This window comes from Neomonachus schauinslandi, chromosome 5, assembly GCF_002201575.2.
Source record: "Neomonachus schauinslandi chromosome 5, ASM220157v2, whole genome shotgun sequence".
Lineage (NCBI taxonomy): Eukaryota > Metazoa > Chordata > Mammalia > Carnivora > Phocidae > Neomonachus > Neomonachus schauinslandi.
The window spans coordinates 59,761,075-59,782,906 of NC_058407.1; the positions used below are offsets into that span (position 1 = coordinate 59,761,075).

General features: G+C 54.8%; 2 protein-coding genes across 3 annotated transcripts; both read right to left on the reverse strand.

The window, feature by feature from the left end:
- Positions 1-2,633: 2,633 nt before the first annotated feature.
- Positions 2,634-4,358, reverse strand: HOXC5 (homeobox C5). The gene is made up of 2 exons (XM_021686784.1): positions 3,871-4,358; positions 2,634-3,153 (listed from the first exon to the last, which is right to left on the reverse strand). Exons 1-2 carry the CDS (start codon positions 4,322-4,324, stop codon positions 2,939-2,941), a joined length of 669 nt encoding a protein of 222 aa, XP_021542459.1. The 5' UTR covers positions 4,325-4,358; the 3' UTR covers positions 2,634-2,938.
- A 2,321-nt stretch (positions 4,359-6,679) lies between these two features.
- On the reverse strand, positions 6,680-20,068 carry HOXC6 (homeobox C6). 2 transcript variants are annotated; one of them, XM_044914823.1, is made up of 3 exons: positions 19,948-20,068; positions 8,555-8,900; positions 6,680-7,827 (listed from the first exon to the last, which is right to left on the reverse strand). In XM_044914823.1, the coding sequence occupies exons 2-3, from the start codon at positions 8,706-8,708 to the stop codon at positions 7,520-7,522; spliced, it is 462 nt and encodes a 153-aa protein (XP_044770758.1). In that variant the 5' UTR covers positions 8,709-8,900; positions 19,948-20,068; the 3' UTR covers positions 6,680-7,519. The 2 variants fall into 2 exon arrangements, with proteins under 2 accessions (XP_044770758.1, XP_021542458.1); XM_021686783.1 differs by lacking the exon at positions 19,948-20,068 and having other exon boundaries at positions 8,555-9,277.
- Between the last annotated feature and the right edge of the window lie 1,764 nt (positions 20,069-21,832).

Consider the following 21,832-nt stretch of genomic DNA (forward strand, 5'->3'; position numbering starts at 1 on the left):
AACCCTTCGGGTTGGTGGGGTTTTTGGGGGGGGGGGGGGGGGGGGACCCCCCCCCCCCCCCCCCCCCCCCCCCCCCCCCGGCTTCAAAGCAGAATCCTCCGCTCAGGGAGAAAGCAAGGGTGTGGGGTGTACCTAGCCCCAGCGTCGGGGAGTGCGTCTGAGGCCTTTGGGTAGGTTGCGGCTGCTGAGGCCGGGGAAGCAGAGGCTGCGGCCTGGGGCAGGCCTGCAGACTGACAGGAGGGGCGGGGGCAGGCAGGCGAGGCTGCATCTACCCAAGCCTGGCCAACTTGAGTCAATCCTCCAGCTCCTCCAGGGAAAGAGGCCTTAACACTGCAGGAAGGAGGCGTTCCGTGCCAGGTGGGGCTGGTGTGCCCTGCAGTGCCGGTATGAGCAATTTTGCCCCGGGCCCCGGCCAAGCCCTTGGTTCTACCCCTGGGGCGGTGCGTCCCCTGGGGAAGAGGCTCCGGGCCTCGGCAGCCAAGGATGCTGGAGTACGTGATGGCGGGCGCCACGGCCTCTTTCTTAGTTAACTGTTACCCACTGTAGACGCCAGTGCTTCTCCACGCTTCACCGCTTGCCCAATAGTTTTACTCAGCATGGAGAAAAAATTAAAATAACTCCCTGAAGAAAATTACGCATTTTATTTGAGAGAGAGAGATTGAGAGGGGAGCCGAGGTGCTGCTAGGTTGGGCAGACTGCTGAGTGCTAGTCAGGGAGAGACGCAACGAGTGCCCTAACCTGGCCTGAGTGCCGTTGGAAGGGAAGGGTGTAGCAATGGGCACAGATCAATAAACATTTGTTGAGACCTCCTACGTGCTAAGCACGGGATGAGGAAAGACTCCTGGGTTTAAAAAAAAAAAAAATGACAGATGGATAGCTTAGGCAGTGGGATGCAGAGAAGTCAGTCCTTATAATAAATCCAAGGAGCATCAGCATTAATAATCATAAATATTCCCCTTGCCCCTCCCCAGAGTCTCTCTGCTCCCTTTCCCTCTCGGCTGTAAGAGCAGCCTTCTAGCCCAGCTCCTGAACCGCACCCTCCCCCAGTGTGGGGGGCCTAGGCTTGGCTCCAGGAAATCACCCCCGTTGTGGGAGGCGAGAGAGGAAATGCAGTAAAGTTTTATGGACCCTTCCCACATTTGTTTCTCCTATAAAGTACTTCCTCCCCCATCCCATCCCAGGAGCCTGGAGCAGAGCAGGGCGTGGGCCTCAGCCAGCCTCGGCACCACCTGAATTATCTGCCTTTTCCCCTTTCCCTTTAGCCCACCCTCCCCCTCCACACAAAATCCCAGAGACTGAGACAAATGATGGCAAACAGACAGGACTCAGGCACCCGTCTATGCAGCTCCTTTCCCAGCTAATTGTCCTGCGTAGCCTTAGGCCCTAGAAGTGGGGGAAACAGTCTGCGCATTTCTTGCCAGGCAGGTACGCTGTAGGCTGCCCTCCTTGCTCCCATCTGCCCCAGGATCTTAAAAAGCTGAGACACACTTCCTCCAACTCCCCCAGACCCCTTTACCAAGCAGTACCAACTCTTTCTGAGGATCCTTCTTGGGACCAAGTGGGCTTCTAGGCTGAGGGCTCAGCCCTCCCTCTATGTCCAGCACGGCCCCTCACCGAGCTCTGGGAGAGATCTTCAGAGTCCGGGGCCGGAGAGTATGAGCGCCACGGAGCCCCCAGGCCCTGCAGATTAGCTCTGGCATGCAGTGGGGGCTGCTTGCCAGTCTAGAGGCCTCAGATCCACCCAGCCAAGGTGGGAATGGGGTGCAGAGGCCTGAAAGCCTTGGAGAGCCACAGCATGGGAAAAGCCAGTACAGACTGCCTAGGTGCCCTCCCCTTTCCCCAAAGGCCCACCTGGGAACCAGGGATCTGGAAAGGAGCTCAATTTCACCTCCCTCTTTCAATCCCTCTAGAAGCTCCTAAAAATTCTTTTTAAAAAGAGGCTGACAGGCTATGGGCCTCCCCTATACTCCATAGCCCATTTAGACACTTTTACCCAATACATGCCCCAAACAGAGAGGCACCGCTGCATCTTTAGTCCTGATCTCTCTTTGTCTTTATTTGATATGACAAAATATAGTTTCAGGAAAGACCTGGAGTCAATAAATAGTTGGACAACAGCGATGGGGCAGGAGGGCACAGAGAGTTGTGGCAGGGACTAGTGGGCAGCCAGGAACCTCTAGAACTGCTTGCTGGGGTCCATTGGCAGGGAACCCCCATGGTTGAGCTAGCTAGTGGTCTGAGGCGGAGGGGCCTGAGAGGGCATGCAGAGGGCGCAGGCTGGAGAGGTTACCGGGCTTAGGGATGGGTGAGAAGGTTGGAGAGCCTAGGGCAACCAAGGGGGCCCTAGGCAGACCTTCAGTCATCTCCCCCTTTCATATGCAAATCATTAAAAAACCGAACAAGGAGTTTAGTGGCGACAACGAAGCACCCCGAGTCTGGCGCCGGACTCCCCCAAGTATAGCCACTCTCACCAGCCCTCAGCCGCCTGGCCAGCCTAAGCCGGGAACAAAGGACAGGGGAGGCCGGAGGGTCGGGGTGTGGGGCCTGGAGCCCCTGCCGGGCCCACCTTAATTCCCGCAGGCCGCTCTGGGGCTGGGAGCCTGAGAGGCGGCCCAGGCCCGGTTCGTTCAGCACCAGCCCTTCTGCCGCAGCCCTCTGGGGAGCCCCTGCGGAGCTTGCCCTGGCGCCCCCCTCCCCCCCCCCCCCGGCCGGTGCTGAGCAGAACTGAGGGGAGTCCGCACCGCGCGGACAGCCCCGCAGGAACCTGGGGTCGGTGGGGATGCGGAGTGCCAAGGGAAAGCGCTTTTGTCGGTGAGGCCCCGAGCGGGTGCTGCAGCCCCCGCCCTTGCCCCAAAATATAGAGAGAGGACAACCGAAAAGGAAAGGCGCGGGGACCAAAGCGGGCTTGGGGCGCTATCTGCGGGCCTCCCTGCTGCCTCTAAAGAGCCTCTTTGCTTTTCATTTTGGAATCTTTCTTCCACTTCATCCTGCGGTTCTGGAACCAGATCTTGATCTGTCTCTCGTTGAGACACAAGTTGTTGGCGATCTCTATGCGCCTGCGGCGAGTGAGGTAGCGATTAAAGTGGAATTCTTTTTCCAGTTCCAGGGTCTGGTAGCGCGTGTAACTGGTTCGGGACCGCTTGCCGTCCGTCTCTGGAATATAAAGCCCCCCAAGCCAGGAAGGGGTGAATAGCGTGCAGCGCCCCAGCGTCCCGACCCCAGCCCAGGCCCCCACCCGCCGCCGGAGGGAGAGGAGGCGAGCAGGGCAGGACAGGCCCAGCGGGCCGCAGGCGGGCCCGGCCCGGCCCAGCCCAGCCTAGCCCAGCCTAGCCCCGGGAGAGGCGCCTCTGCCCTGGCAGGAAACTTTCCGCCGCAGCCTTCACTCAGCAGCTGGAGGGGCCGAGGGGGTGGGGGGGAGAGGGAGACCCAGGCTCGGACCGAACAATAAGCACCCTGGAGATCCGAGCACCGGGGACCCCCCTCCCGCCCCTCCCGAGTCGCTGGAATCCTCCGGAGCGGCCAGCGCCGGCCGAGCCGGCTCCACAGGGGAGGGAGGGAGGGAGCCGCGGGGGGATCCCCGCTCTGGAGCCCCGCGCTCCTCACCCTTCAGATCCCTCTATTTTTTTAACTCCCTCCCTCTCCCCCAAAAATTGAATATTGCCTTTTATACACGTTTTGTTCCTATGATCCAATTATGTCGTCGTAAATTTGGGCGCACACAGCCTCTAAGCCTTTTAGTGGACAGTTTTACGAGCCATTGATGCCTGGATCGTAAAATTTATGGCCGCAGGTTTTTTTTCTTTATTTGCCCCGCATGGCCTATAAAACCCAGGCGGACCCGAGCGCGCAAAATGAAGTCCTAAAGTTTACCGTGGCTCATGTGCAGTTTGGTCATCCACGGGTAAATCTGTGGCGGGGCCGGTGGCTGGCTCAGTCCGGCGGGCTGCCCTGTCTGCGCCTGCTCCTCTTTGATCTCCCCACTGCTCTTAGCTCGCTCCTCCAGCGCTGGGCGAGCCGCCTTCTGACTGTACATCCCGGGGTTCAGAGGAGCCGCTTCATCTCTGCCCAGAGCGTGTCCCGGAGCGGCCGCGGCGCTGCAGGCGGGGCGGTCGGGGTGAGCCCGGGGGTTGGCAGCCATGTCTACCCCGTGGAGAGAGTTGGAAGGCGCAGGCGGTGGGAAAGTGATGCTTAAGTCCAATCCACCGTAGCAGTACCTGGATGCCTGCACCTCTGAGGCCGATCCATAGTTCCCACAAGTTTGCATGTTATAGGCAGGGATATTGGGGCTCTGCTTATAGAATGAATTGGCTACGTAGGAGCTCATGGCGGGGAGGGCCCAAAAAAAAATTTCTGCACCCTTTTTGATTAAGGGTGATTTGTGACTCTTTGAAGTTGAGGGGTTTTTTGTTCTCCAAAGTGCACAATTTATAGGTGGAGATATCTCTTTCTTTATCCTATGCGCTCTTCCCAAATAAGGGAGCCTTAAATAGAGTCACGTGACTCAAGCGGCCACTCATAAATTTGGCTTGATGACCTCCGGGAGGTTAGTGATGGAAGCCGGCGAAACGCATCTTGATATGTTGGCAAAGCCCAACCAAGGGGGAGAGGGAGTGAGAGAGAAAGAGAGAGAGAAGGGGGAGAAAAAAAAAATGGTTCTTGAAATTGGGGGGTAGCCGGGACAACGAGCCCACAGCGACACCTGGTGCCTACTTGGAGGAATTGCAGCCTGGCTTGTCGGCTGGCCTTCAGACCGCTGGATTCTCTACCCTGTAGAGAAGCTGGTTGTTGCTGCAACAAACCCTTGAAATGGCCTTTTAAACTGTATTTAATTTTAAGGAAAGATGAGGTCTTGTTTAGGATACAAAAACTAACGGATAGCCTTGCCTCCCTACCCCCAGAGCCTTTCAATCTTCAAAAATGGCTGAGGAAAGGAGATATAGGTAGGGGGGCCCCTGGCCAAGTTGGAGATCCCAAGGGATTTACCTCAGGTTCTCTAAACCAAGCTTCGAGGTCCCTCTCCTTGGAGGCCCCAAGGCCCTGCTACTGCTGAGGAGGTGACTGTCAGGTTGGGGAAGTGAACCCAACCCCTGGAGAGGTGGACAGGATGCTCAGAGGAGGAGGGGTCCTGGGTGGACAGAACTAGATGGGGGGGAGGGTCAGGAAGCTGAAAGTGCTGGGAACTCTGGGATGAGCCTGGAGGTGAGGATGGGGGGGGGGTTGAGTAGACCTCACCATGCTGGGATCCCAGAGTGGCAACTAGGCAATTTTGTGTGTGTGTGTGTGTGTGTGTGTGTGTAGAACCAGACACAATGGGCTTGGAGGACTGCTCTGCATCCCTGTGTATTCTATGCCAGATATTTGGGATAGAAAATAGATGTTAATTGAGGGCACGGAGAAGCAAGATTGAAGCCTCCACAAATATTATATGAGCAGGGCAGAGGAAAAGGCCTGTTTTGTGCCCTTTTTGGAAAAGGCCTCTGGAACAGGTTTTCAGGGACCTAGATACAGAAGGTCCGCAGGAGAGCAATTTCTGAGCTATTTGGAGGCGTGGAAAGGACCTGGCTGGGGGTGGGGGATGGAGGAGGTGGGCAGGGCAGGCGCCTGGGCAACCTTCACAGCCTGCGGCCAGGGGCTCCGCAGCCATTCGGCCCCTTTCCGAGCCCCCTCCCCTAGCCCCAAGTCTTATTCTTTCCTGCCTGCCTCTCCCCAGGAAATCCCCGCCCCTGCCAGGAGACGCCCCCCTCCAGACCCCCCACCCCACCCCCCCACCCCCGCTGGCGGAGGCGCTGGAGGGGGCGCTGGCGGGGATCTGGAAGGTCTGGAAAACTCTGGCGGATTTTTTCCCTCCGGGAGACCCCCTCACTACCTTACTCCCTAGGTCCACTCAGGTTTCTCTGGCTGGGCTTAAGGAGAGAAGGCCTGAGCTGGGGAAGGGTTAGGGTCTGGCTGAGCTCCTCACCCGCCGAGTTTGAGAGGCGAAGGAGTAAGGAACCAGACCGGGACTGGGTCTGTAAGGAAGAAGGAATTTTGTCCCAGCCCTGTCAGGAGTCCCAGAGCAGTCTCAGTTTCCAGGCTTTCTTTTTCGAGATGTCCTTGAATCGCTCAATCCCTGCGGAAGGGCTCAAATCCCGCGGTCTTCTCTTTCCCCTCGGCTCTCCGCCTCCGCCACGTTTCGCAACAGTCGGCCTGGCGCTGGCTGGGGGCTGCTCACGCGGCGCCCCCCTCCTCACTCCGGGGAGTGGACGGGGGAGACCCTGGTACCTGAAGAATGCTTCTTTTCTGGCCCTTGGGGGCTCGGGGTTCAGAAGCCGAGGACCCCAGACTACCACAGGCAGGAAGAAAGGCCTGTGTGGGGCTGGAAACCAATCCGAGCAACCCAGGCTTCCCGCCCCCCACCCCCAACGAGATCCTATGCGGCCTTTTTTGCGGGGTGAGTGTGTTGCTCCGCTGGGAAGCCCAGAGAGGCCTCCCAGCCCCCCTAGCGCGTTCACCAGGAGACCGGGGAGGCCCCGGCTCTGCGCCGGGCTCCCGGGAAAGACGAGCGCAGGGGGCTGGGGGCTTGCAGGCGGCGGGCAGACGCGGGAGCGCTCGGAGCCTGCTCCAACTTTCACCCCAGGCCGGCGGACGAGCGAATTAACAGAAATCCCGATATAAACTTTTAAAAATAATATCAGTTTTATTAAATATTCGAGAACGGATCCAGAGGTCGGATTTATACAGGAGGGTAACACGAGGGGGATTTTTTAAATTTATTTTTTTCTCCTACTGGCTAAACAAACGTCATTCACTTTTTTTTCTCTCTTTTTGTAATTTTCCCTCTTTTTTTTTCCCCCCTTTTAAGATGGGAGTGGAACACGGGCGGTGCTAAACATAAATATAAATACAGAGACCACAAATACAGCTAAAAATATTCACACAGAAACGGTCACAGTTTGTAATATGCCATAATGACCCCCAGGATTCTTTAAATACAATTTGCCTGGGCTGGGCATTTGCTGGGGCAGAGGGGCCGGGCAGGGGCTGCGGGGAGGCCCTGGGGGTTGCTGTGGGGCCACGACGCGCCCTCCTTGGGCCTCCCGCTCTCCGCGGCTGCCAGGCCGGGCCTTGAGGCCCCGGAGCGGAGGCCCCGGCCCGGGAGCCGGCTCTCTGCGCAGGGGCGGGGGTGGAGGCGCCGAGGGGGTGGGAGGCCAAGTCCTCATTTGGAGGGAGATCTGTGGAGTCTGAAGCGAGGTTCAGGGACGGAGCCCCCAAGGCCTGGGAGGGGGAAGGGGCCTGCAGACGAGCCGAGAACGAGCTAGCGAGGGAGCAAGGAGGAGGAGGCGCGTGGTCAAAGAGAGTTTGTGCGGTGAGGGAGGGGGTCCAGAGTTGACTTTCAGGTCCATATTTGACTCCCTAATTTTGTTTTAGGGAGTCAAAACACATCAGTTGTGCCAGTGATAAATATAGAGTGTGTGATTAGGAGGGAATTGGGGGGGTAGCAAGGGAGAAGGAGAGAGAGGGGTGGCAGGGACAGTCCTGGTCACTCTTTCTGCTTCTCCTCTTCTGTCTCTTCCCGCTTTTCCTCTTTTCCGCCCAGGCTGTCGGCCGCGGCCCCTCCGCCGCCCCCTGAGAGCGTGGACGTGAGATTAGATTCTTTTTTCCACTTCATCCGGCGGTTCTGGAACCAGATTTTGATCTGTCGCTCGGTCAGGCAGAGCGCGTTGGCGATCTCGATGCGCCGGCGCCGCGTTAGGTAGCGGTTGAAGTGAAATTCCTTCTCCAGTTCCAGGGTCTGGTACCGCGAGTAGATCTGGCGACCGCGCCTCCGGTCCGCTCCATAGCCGACCCCTAGAGATCCGGGCACAAAACACACTAAAAACAATCAGCGAGGCATCCTCCGTAGACGATTTAGCCTAGCAAAGTCCTGACCCTCCCAACTTGGCCAGCAGCTCACGGGCCCCCTCGGACCTCAGCCTTCTCCCTTTTGCCCTGCCCCACCCCCACTGGGGGTACAGCCAGGAGCCCAACTTCATTCAGTCCCCCACCATATGTTGGTAGGTGAGTGTCCCAAAGAAAGGTGGGGGGGGGCAAGAACCAGGCAGAAAGCTGTAAGTCTAAAAACTGGTTTTTGAAAAATCCCAAACACTGGGGATGAGGGCCCCATTTCTCAACAACTGGGCTCCCCCACCTCCCCAAGCACCCTAGCTCCTTGGAAACTTCTCCCCACTTCTCTGCCCCCTATTCTCCCTCCTCCCTTCTTCTCAGCCTGACTTGACTTTGGGTGGGCTCCCCCACCCCCTGCCCCCCTCCCCTCATACCCTGCCCTGTTCCTGCCCCCTCAGTTTGCCTTGGAGCCCTCCAATCCGTCAGGGGCCGAGGGGGCCAGGCCCCTGCGAGCAAGCGGGAGGCGAGCAGAGGGGGCAGAAGAGGGGGCCCTGTCTCGGCGTCGGCGAGGAGACGAGCGTGATTGTTTTTATGGGGCCATAAAAAACTCTCTCCGCCCGTTCTTCTAGGGAAGCCGGTCATAAAGCCAGTTCAGTTTATTTAATTTATATCTCGGAGCTGTAAAACTCACCACTGTGCGAATTCATTCGCTGCATCCAGGGGTAAATCTGGATACTGGCTTTCTGGTCCTGGGGCGCAGTCCTGCCCTGCTCAGAACTAAAATCCTGAGCGATTGAGGTCTGTGTGTTATGTCCTAAGGTGTTTTGTCTGCAGTTTGAGAGCATGTCTTTCTCCTGGTAAAAGGAATTAGATCCATAGTCATACGGCCCCCGGCTGGAACTGAACACGACATTCTCCTGTGGCGAATAAAAGGGAGTCGAGTAGATCCGGTTCTGGGCAACGGCTGCTCCATAGGTCGAGAAATGCCTCACTGGATCATAGGCGGTGGAATTGAGGGCGACGTTGGGGAGGACGTCCTGGCCCCCGGCGAGGTGGCAGGATAAGGAAGGGTTAGTGAAGTAGGAATTCATCCCTTTGCCTTTACCTGGTCGGGCTATGATTTCTTTAATATTTATTTCTGTCTCCAGTTTGTACTCGGAACTAGATGGTTATAGGGACGGCTCCAATCCAGGACAGACAAAATGACAAAGTCAGCTGACCCCCTTCCAGCCAATCGCAAGCCAGATGTCAAGAAGGGGGAAAAAAAATCGCTTCTGCTTCTGTTGATTCCCTAGTTGAGACTAAGTGTGTGCTTTGAAAGTAAGACTTAGATTTCTTTTAAAAATATATATGTTAGGGAACTGATTTGGAGGTGAAGAAGGGTGAATATGCATTAGCAGGGCCTTGGGGCCCAGGGAAGAAGAGCTGCACTGCTAGGAAATCTCTCAGCCCCTGCTAACTTTGCTGTGCTGTGGCCAGAGCCAGGTCTGGAGAAATCCCTCTATTTTCAATCTGATTTCATCTTTTATATCTCCCCCCCTTCTAAAATTACATCCTGATTTCTCTATGGGAAGAGCCCCTTCCCAGCTCAGGGGGAATCCCCAGAAATCCTACAGGAAATCCTACTTTGACCCTCCATGGAGTGAGTCCTCATCACTAAACCAGTATTTCCCCCCCCCCAAAATTAAAAAAAAAAAATCAAAAGTAGAAAGAAACTGCATAAAACATGGTGCTCAGAGGAAGGAGAGTGTGGCTGATAGTCTTAGGTGGAAGGGAAATGTAGGGAGCAAGGAGGTCTAAAGGAGTAAGGATGAGACTTCAGGACACAGTGGCAGAGCTGAAGTGGGCAAAGGGGCCATGCATTTGCTTCTTCATCCTCTTAGCCCCCTTCTGCCTCTCAGAACACCCTTTTGGGGGAAACTCTTGCAGCACTTTTGCCTAAAAGGGAAAAATGTATAAAAATACAATAGAAAAGAGAGCGAAAGAAGTAAAAGGTGGGAGAGAGAGAGGAAAAGGAAGAAAGGAAGGAAGAAGAAAGAACTCTGAGAGTCTTTCTAGACACATCAACTCCTGTTTATGTTGGTGAGAATTTATGATTTGGAGCCAGCGAGGGCCGGTGGGGTAATTCACATAGGATCCAGGCAGAAAGAGAAGGCTGGTGGGGCTCTGAAGGACAGTGAGCTTCTGGCAGGCTCAAGCCCCTGCACAAGTCAGAAGCCCCCAGGCCCCTCCGGACTCTGCCCCGCCAAGAGAGGCACCCTGGACCTGAGCTCTGGGGCTTGGGAGATTCCAGCAAAGGGCTCCTGGGGAGCTCTCACTCAAGGGCCAGCCACACCTGGCGGAGCCGGGCCTCTCAGCAACCCCTACCCCCATTTTCTCTCCACATTGGGGCTGAGAAAAAGGAAGAGAAGGTTAGGAAAAGGCAGCTGAGTTCCAGGCTTCTGAGGGAGCCGCAGTGGGCAAACTGAAACAGCGGAAGGTGTGCAGATGGAGTTTTTCTCCTGATTAATCCAAACTTAATTTGATATCATGACATAGGCTGAAAATGCTTTGAGCTGACAAAGAGGGGGTGGTGGGGCTAGCGAAGGGAGCGGTGGAAGCTCATATTTTCTCCTCACCATTTTGGGGGGGGGCTGACTATAACAAGAACCCGGATGTCTCCGGATTTTATGATCTTTTCCTTCTGTGTAACAAAGCGGAGTAATCAATGGGTAGCAATAAAGCCATAAACGGGACTACGCTGGGAAAAAACTCGTTTATTCATCTTCTGTAACGTTAAGGTTTCCCTGGAGTGTCGCTAGGGGGGAAAAATAAAGTTTCGAACCCAAAAGCAGACAGTGTGTAGGAGCTGGTGGAGACAACATGTTAGCTAATACATGAACCTCGTTAGGGGACTGAAGAGTCTTCCTGCTGGACAATTTGTGTTGGCTTTTAAAAATACAGCCCCAATCCTTCAGAAAGGAGGGAAATTTGTTGGTATTTAAAAGGGTGGAGGAAGACCCCTATCATTGTAACTGTTCCCCCTCTTGGACCATACTTTCTACTGCTCAAGGAGATAAAAGTGAAAGGGTAGAGGAGGGTTCCAAATTAAGAAAGAAATTTGGAGATGAGTCATCTGGTTAGGGGGTGACAGGGCAGGTATATGAACAGAGACACTAGCGTGACTTGCCTTTTGCTCTAGAATCCAGCTGTCCTCCAATTCATGGCATGCCTGGACAGAGGTTTTCAACAGCTGGCTGGGGCTCCAGGCCCCCTGGAGGGCAAGAGGTAGAGCGAGAAAGAACTAGGGGGAGGGGGGGAAGACCCAGGGGGCTGAGCTAAGAAACAAGTCAGCGCACCCCTGGACACAAGTAGCCGCTCTCAGAGTTCCCAGCCTCACTTCTGCCCTAAGGGTAGCAGTGTAACACGTAGAACAGGCCGGAAGAGAGAGTAAATTCCCTCCATCCCCCCCCCGCCCCATTTCAGAGAGATTGCTAGAGGGATAAATCATGTCAGTGATATTTCCTTCAAGATATTAAATGTTGCAATGTACAACAAATTGAATGATGGAAGATAGGATGTCTTAATGAGGTTTCACTTTCAATGAGTGTTGATTTTCTATGCATTTTTAGATCTCTTTTGGGGGGGGGTGGGGAAAGGACCGACCTTAGGAGAAAGAAGGGGCTTCTGGGGAAGCATGTGCTGCAGCCCCCCAGCAAGGATGCCTGGGTTTCCTTGAGCCCCTCCTAAACAAAGTCTGGAGGGGAAAGGGGGCCCCAAAATTGGGGAGAGTCTCCTTTGGGGCCTGAAAGTAGTGGGCGTGGGGGTGGGCGACCTGAGGAGCAGAATGTAAGTCTCAGCCCCGGAAAGTTAAGTGTTTTATTACGTCCCTAAACAGAGGGCAGAGACTGAAAGGTCTCGCCGATTTATAATGAACAGAAACCAGCTGCTGGGGGAAAAAGGCAGAAATGCTGGAAGGGGGAGAGAAGGGGAAGCAGAAATACAAATAAATTCCCCCACTGCTTAAAGATTTTTGGCAAAATTAATTTCCATCATACTCTCCCCCATCACCTTCCATTCCTGAAAAAAAGAAGCCTCCTTCTTTCAGTCAGATCTTTAATTATGCAGCTGAAATTTGCTGGAAGGATTCGCTCCAAGGGGGGAGAGCAGGTCAGATGAGCCCGATCTTCCCTCCATTGGATTATATTTTCCTTTTCTCATTTTATGTTAATTTTATTTTTTTGGCGAAAGAACGAGTGTCTATGGGGGGATAGCTGGGACTTGGGTTTTTCTAAATATATTTATATCTTCCGGTTAAATTTGTCTGAAAACAATTATGGAAACTCATCAGCAGAAGCAAGAACAGATGTTTTATTAAAACTGCAGTTGAGCTCTGTAAATATGCACAAGTCCTGGGAAGGGGGGGACTTGTTCTTTGTTTCTATAAAACAAGCCTAGAGCAATCAGAGAACACCCCCATCAGGCCCGCAGGTCTCGGAGTAGCTCTGCCCCTTGGGCCTCCGGAATCAGGCATTCCGAGGGGGTTTGGCGGCGAGAGCAGATTTTCGCTTTCGGAGCTGTAATTAGTGGATTCGAAAACAGAATTCAAAAAAAAAACACAGAAAAGGAATAAAGGGGGAAAGTTGCCGTTCGCTGCTCCAGTCCCCCCATCTCCCCAGTCCAAAACACATGCTTCTCATGAGCGCTAATTATAGGAGAGGAACTTACTGCAGGCGCCATAGGCCTGCACGGGGTGGGGGGGGCGGGGGGCGGGTAGTCACTGGCCTGGAGTCCCCAAGGCTAAGGGGTGCTTTGGAGGCTGGGCACTCGAAGGTTTCCCAGAATGAGTCAAGCGCTCCTACCCCAGCCTTAGCCTGCTCCAGGCCAGGGGCTGGGAGCCTGTGTCGCTCTGAACTGGGGAGAAGGTGGGTGTGACTGGACTCTGGCTGGGAAGGGGTTCGTGGGCAGGCCTCTTCTTGTCTGCCTTTGCTTTCCACTCTGCTCTGGAAAATATATTAATTTCTTGGGGAAGGGTATCTGAAGTGAGAGGGATGAGGTCTGGAATGCTTACTGGGGAACAATCTTTTCCAGAGGTCCTGGCTAGTTTGTGTTCTGCCAGTCTTCTCTCTTTTCCTAGGTCCCCCAACTCTGCGCAGATGTCTGTGACTCACCCAGCCTTGCACACAGATACACACACTCCATTTCTGGCTGCCGGCGCCACCAGCTACAGCTCGGTGCCTCCGGAGGCTGCTCAAGGACCTGGACACCGGAGCCGCAGGACTCAGCGCTCGGCCTGGGCGCTTGGCTGCCTGGAAGCCACTGCAGCTGCCCCACTCACCCCTGCCAATTCTTGATTTTGAGAGCAGGGGAAGGGCGGTGGCTCCACCAGCCCCTTTTGTGCCACTGGGCAAGGGCTGAAACCCCTCTTGCAGAGAAAGCCCAGTTTCAATAATTGTTCAGCTCACCTTACAACCGCACTGTTTGGTTAAGGCTTTGCTGTTCTAGAGCGATTGCTCAGTTGGCCCGACTGGCTTATGATTAGAATTTTTTAACTTAAAAATTAAAAAATAAATCCTACTCCAAATGCCCAGTGTTTTGTGTAGGAGTTCCTTTGATCTCCATAGAATCCGGAGTAAAAGGATTGCAGAGAGTCTCCAAATCCGCCAGAGAACCTGAATGTGGGGAACTGGGTCTGCTTGGCGACACCAAAGCATAGCTCACCCAAGGAGCCTCCAGTTTCTCATAGATACGGTGGGGGAAGTAGTCTGAGCACATACCTCCCCATACACACATTGCATTCCAAAACAGAATGTTCCTCCTCCTTTCAAAGTTCAGGCATGGAGACACTTGGAGAAGGTGAAATTTAACACATCCAACCCGGAAATGGATCCCATTTGGGGGTGCTTATATTCTAGGGACAGGGCCCAGGCTGGCCAGCTAAATGGAGTTGGGGGTCGGGGAGGGGGAAGGAGGACAAGGCCAGATGGGGTATGTCAAACGCCTGAGAACTGCCCCAAACACCTCTGAGGCCTGGGCTGGCAAATTCTCTTTTGACCTAAGACGTTTGAGAGGCTGCCCAAGCTGCGTTTGCTTTATTTGCAATTAGAGAAGAAAGGTACATGGGGAGGCTCTGCTAACTCCCGTCACATTTTCTCTCCTCCTTCTCTCTTTCCAGACTTCTGCCTGACCTTTCTTTACCACCACTCCAGTTGATGCTGCTACCATCAGCACACACGCTCCCACAATGTTATTTGTTTAGCTTCTCAATTCACTTCACTAACTGAAGGTTCAAAAGTAAAATAGATCCCGAGCGTCTCTGTCCCATCCCACTCAGCCCTGAGCCCCTTTGGGCTCATCATTGGAAGAAATAATTTCTGGCTTTTGGGGGCTTGGCCCCCAAGCGTCCCACCTCTGTCCCACGCAGCTGAATATCAGCTGAAGAGAGGGCATGCAAGAGAACCTCAGACGAGTATCTCATCTCCACTGGGAATGGGGAGGGAACTCAGATGCTGAGTAACATTTCAGGGAGGAAAAGCAAGTGGCCCTGGTTGGCCCTGGTTGGCCCAGGAGGAAAAATGAAAATCTAGAATATTTTTGGTCCCCGGAATGGGGCCAAAGGATCCCCAACTTCCTGGCTTTTCTTATACTCCTCCACACTAAGCACTGCTTGGACCCACTTTGGAGGTTTAAGAGAATTGTAAAATTCAGGAGCACGGCATTTATGACGTCACAGTGAGTTGTCATGAGGAAATGGTAAACGTCATATTAAGTTATATACAGTAGGAGTTTTGTGTGGGGGTGCCCTGCCTCTCCTCACTTTTTTTCTTTTTCCCCTGGCCTAAGTTCTCTCCCTTGAAAATAAAATGTTATTACGTTCTGGAACCATAAGCCAACAATGAAACATCGTCCTCATTTCCCTATAAATAATTTTATCCTTTATTGTTTGCGGATCTGAGAGAAGCATTTAATCTGCACTGGCGAAAAGAGAGAGAGAGACGGGGAGGGGGGAATTAATTTCAGAAACGAGAATATTACTTACTTCGATGATACTCTTTTAGATTTGATAGCCAGGAGCAAAATTAGAGGCGAACAGCAGCCTCTCCGACTCTACACCTGGCGGGATTGGAGATTTATAGGATCTTTAGCGAAGGGGCAATTTAATTTTGTAGGATTTGCTTAAATTCACTGCTATTTTGGGGGGCTGAGGAGAAGGGAGGGTGAGGGGAGAACGACATGCTTTATCTAGTTTTATGAATCTGCCAACATTACCCTGATTTAAAACCCAACAACCTGTGTCTCAGGGAAAACTCCTGCAGAAAGAGTGGAGGAGTGGGGTGAGGGGGACTCAGCTTTCTCAATGACTGTGGCCCCCTTAACCAAGCAGTTGCCAGGGGGAAGGAAGAAAAGCCTGAGGCAAGGGGAGGGCGGCTCTAAGTCTCTCTACCACCAGGACACCCGGAGGTTTATGGTGTCCCCATAATTCCCCCAACCCTATAAACAGCTGCCCTATTTTAGGACGAGTTCTGCTTCCTCCCCTGGGAAAGGAAGAGTGAGGGAGGAGGTAATGGCAGGAGCAGGGTGCCGGAAAGGGGAGGGAGCACAGGATAGCGCCGCACTTTGTTCTCCTGGGTGAGTTTGCTGGTTTGGCGGGTTTCTGACACAGGGTGGCAGTAGACAAAACAAGTAAACAACTCACAGACACAATAAACAGGGGCGGCCGCAGCCACCGTGGCAGAGGCCGTGGGCCGGGTGAGGGGCACAATTTGGGGGTAGTGTCACCCCAGCACCCAGGCGTGGCCGAGGTCCAAAGGCCCGAGGCTGCCCCCAGTGCGGGCAGGAGAAGCTGGAAGAAAGCTGCACGTCTCCGCACCCGCAGCAGCGTGTCTGGACAGGAAAGTCTTGGGAGGAACCTGATTGCCTAGGGAGTGGAGGAAAACCCCACTAGCCCCTTTCCTGGCCTTACTCTCTTTCAGGAGCGGTTCACGGACATTCATATTCTCCCCTGCTCTGTCTTCTCCTGGCCCCGGCAGGGAGAAAGGCTAGGAAGGGAGGCTGGGAATTCCCAGCCGCGGCGCACATTCAGTGCTCCAGGCCCACAGGCAGCTAGACCCAGCTTCTCCAGCGCTGCCCTGTCAGCCTTCTCCCCAGCTTCTTTGGTAGCAGAGACAGAATTAAAACGAAGTCCCACCAGTAACCAAATCTAGGTATTTGGCGAGCATAGAGAGCCCCTAATCTGCCCCACAGAGGACACAGGCAAATCTGGGGTCCGGTGAGCAGGGGCGGGAGTGGGGATAGATGTTCACTGTACCCCTACGCATTCCGTCTGGCCTTCTCCACCAGCCTCTTCCAACAGCTGCCTCAGACCACTGCTCAGAGGCCACCTTATTAACCACTCAGATCTCCTTCACTGTCCCAGCAAGGCTGCAAGCACCAGGGCCTAGCCAACTGCTCAGAACTGCTCCAAAGGTCTACCTTACCCACAAAAAGAGTTTCCCACAAAACTCACTTTCAACACCACAGTGTTCCTCTGGCAAACAGCCTCTGAGTTGAGGAAGTCTGGGGGGGAGGTGTGGAGAGAAAGCAGAAGGGATTCAATATTTCCCCAGCCCAGCTGCTTGGACAGTGAAGGCAATAAGGTCTGAGAAAGCCTTTGTGGCATCCGTCGGTTACTGGAACCCGCATACTCCGATTCCAGCACGCACACATTTCCAGGACAGCATGCACAGAGGGCCTTCTTGGTGCACCCAATGCCTCCTTGAGCCCAATCCCATCTAACAAAATTTTGCATGCACATAAAAAGGTGTTTGAGCGAATACAAGCATGGTAATATACAATTATCCACCGAGGAAATATGAGTCTGTATATATTCATGCATAAGTCGGAGTCTGTACATTTGAGCCCGTATATAATAAGTGTATAAAGCTACCAAGCCTGGTTTCGGAACACAACAGCCAACCCAACAAGGCCGCCTTCTCCAAACAAGCTCACATTCTGCCTAGGGATCACAACTGTCAGACCCGGGAGAGAAAGGGTTTGCTCTGCCCATTTCTCCTTAGCTAGGAACTGGTGCATAGAATACAGTGCGTGGCAGGGCTGACAAAGCCTGTAAGGGGCAGGCCTGAGGTGCCCAAAGAGTGGACTCAGAGGGGAACCCTGGGCTCCAAGGAATATTGCCAGAACCTGACCCACAGATTCAGTGCCTCTGCCCAGACTTAGTCCTGGGCGTGCAGAGTCCTGGGCCAGATTCTATTCTCAGCCGCTCTGGCTATTATTAGATATACACACCAGTGCTTTCCTGCACTAAGGACCACGTTTACAGGGAATCTGGCCTACAAGGAGGCCGAGGGTTGTCACTGGTGGCCCCTCTTGTTGCGTCTGTTTGCGCACCAGAGTGGGAGAGGAAGAAGGGAAAGAAAATCGAAAGTAAGGAGAGAAGGAAGGGGCTGGCGTTTGGGGCTGGATTTATCCCCGGCCAGACTAGAAAACTGGAAAACCAGGGTCAGTCACTGCTGTTATTCTTTCTCTGCATCCCTCTTGCCTCATGAGGAGGATCTAGGGGGTGAAGGACGTGGGGGCCTGCAGGACCCTAGCCAGGAAGGGACAGAAAATCAATTGATAAAAATATTATATAAGGACACCTCAGGATGGTGCCGTTAATCCGTCACCCATGAACCCTAGCACCCTGAAATCTCGCCGGCAGCACATCTGTTCAGATCCCTGTAGGCTGAGATAAATACCCCAGCCTTACCCAGGCCCACCCCTCCGAAGGGAGGGGGACCCCTCTAATATCCCAGGTGAATCCCCACTCTCCTGAGTGGCCTTCACCGAAAGCTGTTTTTTGGGGGGGTGAACAAAGGAGACTTGTGCCCCCCCTCTAGTCAGTGCGGCCATCTGCAGGGGCGGGGGGGGTAGGCAGACAACGGGGGCAGACAAAATACAGGCGAAAGAGAGAAATAGAGGCCTCACCGGTCGGCGGTTCCCACATTACGCCAGGAGAAAGGCTCCCATTTTCAGGCCTCCGGGGGCCCCTCCACTGGCCCACTGCACTCCCCTTGCCCTTCTCAGGTCCCACAGCCTCGGGGTCTCGGTGGCCGCGGCATGGCTACCCGGGGCGTCAGGCCCTGGGCCGCACTGGAGCGGCGGGAGAGCGCGCGGCAGCCTGAGCAGGCGGCGGGCTGGGCCCATTTGGGGAGAGCCAAGCGCTTTTCTCGATCGTAAACAAGGAACGCGAAATTAGCCCCTCGGCAGACGCCTCTGCCGACACACAAGTCCTATTGGGGGGGGGAGTGGAAGGGGGAGAGAAAATGCCATTTCTTCCCCCGGGACAATACCTCAGAGGCCTTTATGTCGGATATGAAACGGGAATTTTGGGGGGGCAGGAGAGGAAGGGAAGGGGATTGTGGGGGGGAGGGGACAGAAGATTCACCATCAACTCGGACCCAAGGGGTTTGATTTGAATGCAGCCGAATTATGTTTTTAAGAATTTGATAAAAACAGGTTCTCCCTCCCAACCTCCTCCCCCCCGCCCACCCCCAGGCGACGGGTCAGGGTTTCAACAGGAAATCGAGGATCGTTCCCCTCCCCCACTCGGGCTTGGCGGAGAAGCCCAGTCGCGCCTCCAGAGAGGACTGGAGGTGGGGGGCAGCTCTTAGCTCGGACTGAAGGTGAGTCTGGCCCCCAGACTCTCAGACCTCTCCAGGAATATGCGCTCCCCTCCCCCAGCTCTGGGGTGTGTCTGCCTGGGTGTGTAAGCGTTTGTGTGTGCATCGCCCTTTATAAAGAGAAGCTCACACATATAGGGGCCGCCTCGGACCCAGGCCAGGGAGCAGGGCGGGGTCATATATCAAACTGCAACACATTCAGGGCCACGTACATTTGGAAGAAATTAAGCCACTGTGTTATGAAACCATATGTGTCGGGTTAAGACCATACAACACGCCATTAGCACCAATTATTAGGAAGATCCCGAGCGCCCAGGACCCTCCGGGCCGCCCGATTCTGACGTCCCTACCCCATGAGCGAGCCACGCCTTGAGTCCTCACTGCCTCCACTCACCCAAGAGGCGCCCGCCAGCGAGGCCTGGGCCTGTCCCCAGCCAGCCTGGGGCCTCCCCAATTCCCACCTCCGCCCCAGACAAGGCAGATCCCAGCTCAGAGCAGCCAGGCGAGGCGGGTGAAGCAGCCCAGTGGGTATCCCGGGTACGGTGGCCGCGGCTGGGGGTGGGGGACGCTGGGCCGGGTGAGAGAAGGCAGATTGGCCCCTTTTCTCCAAGCACAAGATGGCTTTTGAGTACCGCGTCCCCCACCCCCACCCATCCACCCGCAGTGCAGGGCACCTCCCATCTTTCCGTCCGCTCGAGTGGGGGCGGGAGCTGGGGGTGGGCAGACGCACTCTCCTCCGCTGACGCGCACCAGCCAACAGCCTCCCCCCTAATTGCCAATTAACAGGCCCCGCCGCCAGCCTAGCTGCGCTCTCTTCCTGCTCAGCCGCCCGGCTCTGGGCCCGCACTGCGCATGTGTGAGCTCTCGCGGTGGCGCTCTCTGGGAGGGAGGGGGCGGCGGGCAAGGAGGGGGCTCTGGAAAGTTTGTTTGGGGGTTGGGGGGCTGACTTTGCTCAGGGGGCAATGGTTACAACCTACAGTTCTCTCTCCTGCCCTGGAGTTTGAGCTTCCGGGCCCCCTCCGTCCCAGTCCCATTAGCCAAGAGGCCGCAGATCTATAATAGGTAAGGACAGGGTGGGCATCAGGCAGCGCGTCAGCGCACTAGACCCCGGCCTTGAGCCCCACAGGCGCAGTCCTCTTCCCCCCCCCCCCCCCCCCCCCCCCCCCCCCCCCCGGCCCCCCCGGCCCAGCCCCCCCCCCCCCCCCCCCCCAGCCCCAACTTCGGCGCACAGTGACATCAGGACAACACACTTCCCACACTACCGTATTACAGCTTAACCCAATCCTACCCCCACTTTTCCTCCCCTTAATTGCCCGCACGCCCACCCTCTCGCCAGCCCCCCTCTCCTCTCTAACCAAGACAAGCCGCTGCTGTCCTTATCTTGAAACCGCCACCCAGCTACGGACCATTAGTTACATATTTGAACCAATAAGGAAACACTTACCGGGCGCTGCTGTCACTCTCCCTCTCCCTCTCTCTCTCTGCCTCTCTCTCTCTCCCACTCTCTTTCTCGTCTTCCCTTATTCTGTGCCGCTGCCGAGCCTGTCTCAGCTCCATACACACATATATACTTTATATAAATTTAAAAATAAAAAAATAGTCCCAATGATCAAAAAGCCAAATAAAATTAAGGAGAGTTGCAAGAAGGGGGCAGGAGGGAGAGGCTGGGAGAGGGGAGGGGCGGAGGCATCTGCAGCTCCCTATCTCAACTCCTGCTCCCGCATTCCTCCTGCCCCTTGGGGGGCTAGAGGATCGGGAAGGGAGAGAGAGGTGCCCTCAACTCCTGCCCCTTCCTCCACATCCCCCCTCCCCGGGTGCCCCCAGCTTCCGGCAACTCCACCTGGGAGGAAAAAAATTAAATGGGGGGAGAAAATAATTATTAATCAGATTAATAAAAAAAAATACTGGTAATGAAGGGAGCGTCCAGCGCAGGTTTCCCTGGCAATGGTTAGGCTCTTACAGGGAGGACTGTTCTGCGGAGCGCTCCGAACGGACAAACCACAATAAAAAGTTCACGTTCATGGATGGAATCCACATGACTTCTTGTGGCCAATCCAACTTGTGAGTCGATCGTAAACTTTTATTACTCAGCTGTAAATTTTCTGCAAACAACCGGGAATGCGATGCATTTGTGTAGCGTGTGCAAATGGGCGCCGCGGTCGCCATGTTTACCCAATTCTCTCGGAGAGGGAGCATCCCCCGACCCCCACCCCACCCTCACCCACCGCCCACTCCCCACGGGCCAGGCTGCTCCAGGCTAGCACAGAAAGGGCAAAAGGGGGACGCGAGAGGAGGAAAGGAAGGATTCTGGCGCTGAGTCGGCCGCCTCCCTTTGCCATACCGAATTTTAAATATCTTTCTTAATATAAATGGGGTATTAAGGTTGGATCTGGGGGAAGCGAGGCTTTGCAAAGGTTTGTGGCACTGCTGGTGCAGTGCCGGCTGGAGGGGTGAAGGGACTGAGAAGGGATGCGCTCCCAACTCCTACCCTTTTTTCTAGGAAGAGAACTACATCTTTCCCAGTGGGGAGCCCTGGCAGCCCCCGTTCAGCCCCAGACAGGAACAAGAGGGACACGCGGCTGGAAGCCTCATAACCAAGCCTGACCTGGCCATGGTCTGAAGAACGGAGAGCCCTTAGACCCGTACTGGGTAGCCCTGCCCATGCAGCAGGAGGGGTGAGAGTTGGGGGCAGCCACCAGAACCCCCAAAGTGCCCATCATCCCCAGGCTCCTTTCTCAGAGAAAAGGACATTTTTCCTTCTCCTAGATCATCTCCAGTTTCAGGTCTCCTCAATTCCTAGGTTTAGATGGCAGATTACTCCCAATCTTTCTAGAAATAAAAATAAAATTAAGGCCCAAGATCTTGGTTCCTACTCCCCACCCCCCTGCTTTGGGTGCAAGGCAGCTTGAAGCCTTTTCTATCTTGTCAGGTGACCAGCACCCACCTGCCTTTTTCAGAAAAATGCTGGTGTCCAAGCAGCTGGGATACACCTTGGAGGCCCTCCCCCCAGAAAGAAACTTATCTTTTCCCAAATTCCACCTTCTGTGCTAAATTCTGAGCACTTGAGGTGTCTCCCACCTTTTTCCAGACCCATAATTTTGGCGATGAATCTAATGCGGGGGACCCCAGAGTAGATTCCCCCCATAGAGACTATTTGCCAACCAGTCGCAGCCCAGCCGAGTCACCAGCTGGAGATCTGAAGGCCCAAAGCTCTCCCCTTGATCCCGCACGGAGCTGGTGCGGGGGACATCCATGGCTGGGTGCCCCACCCCAACCAATAGGGGGCCCCTCATCCCCTCCCCAAACTTCCTCCCTCAGTAAGGGAAGCA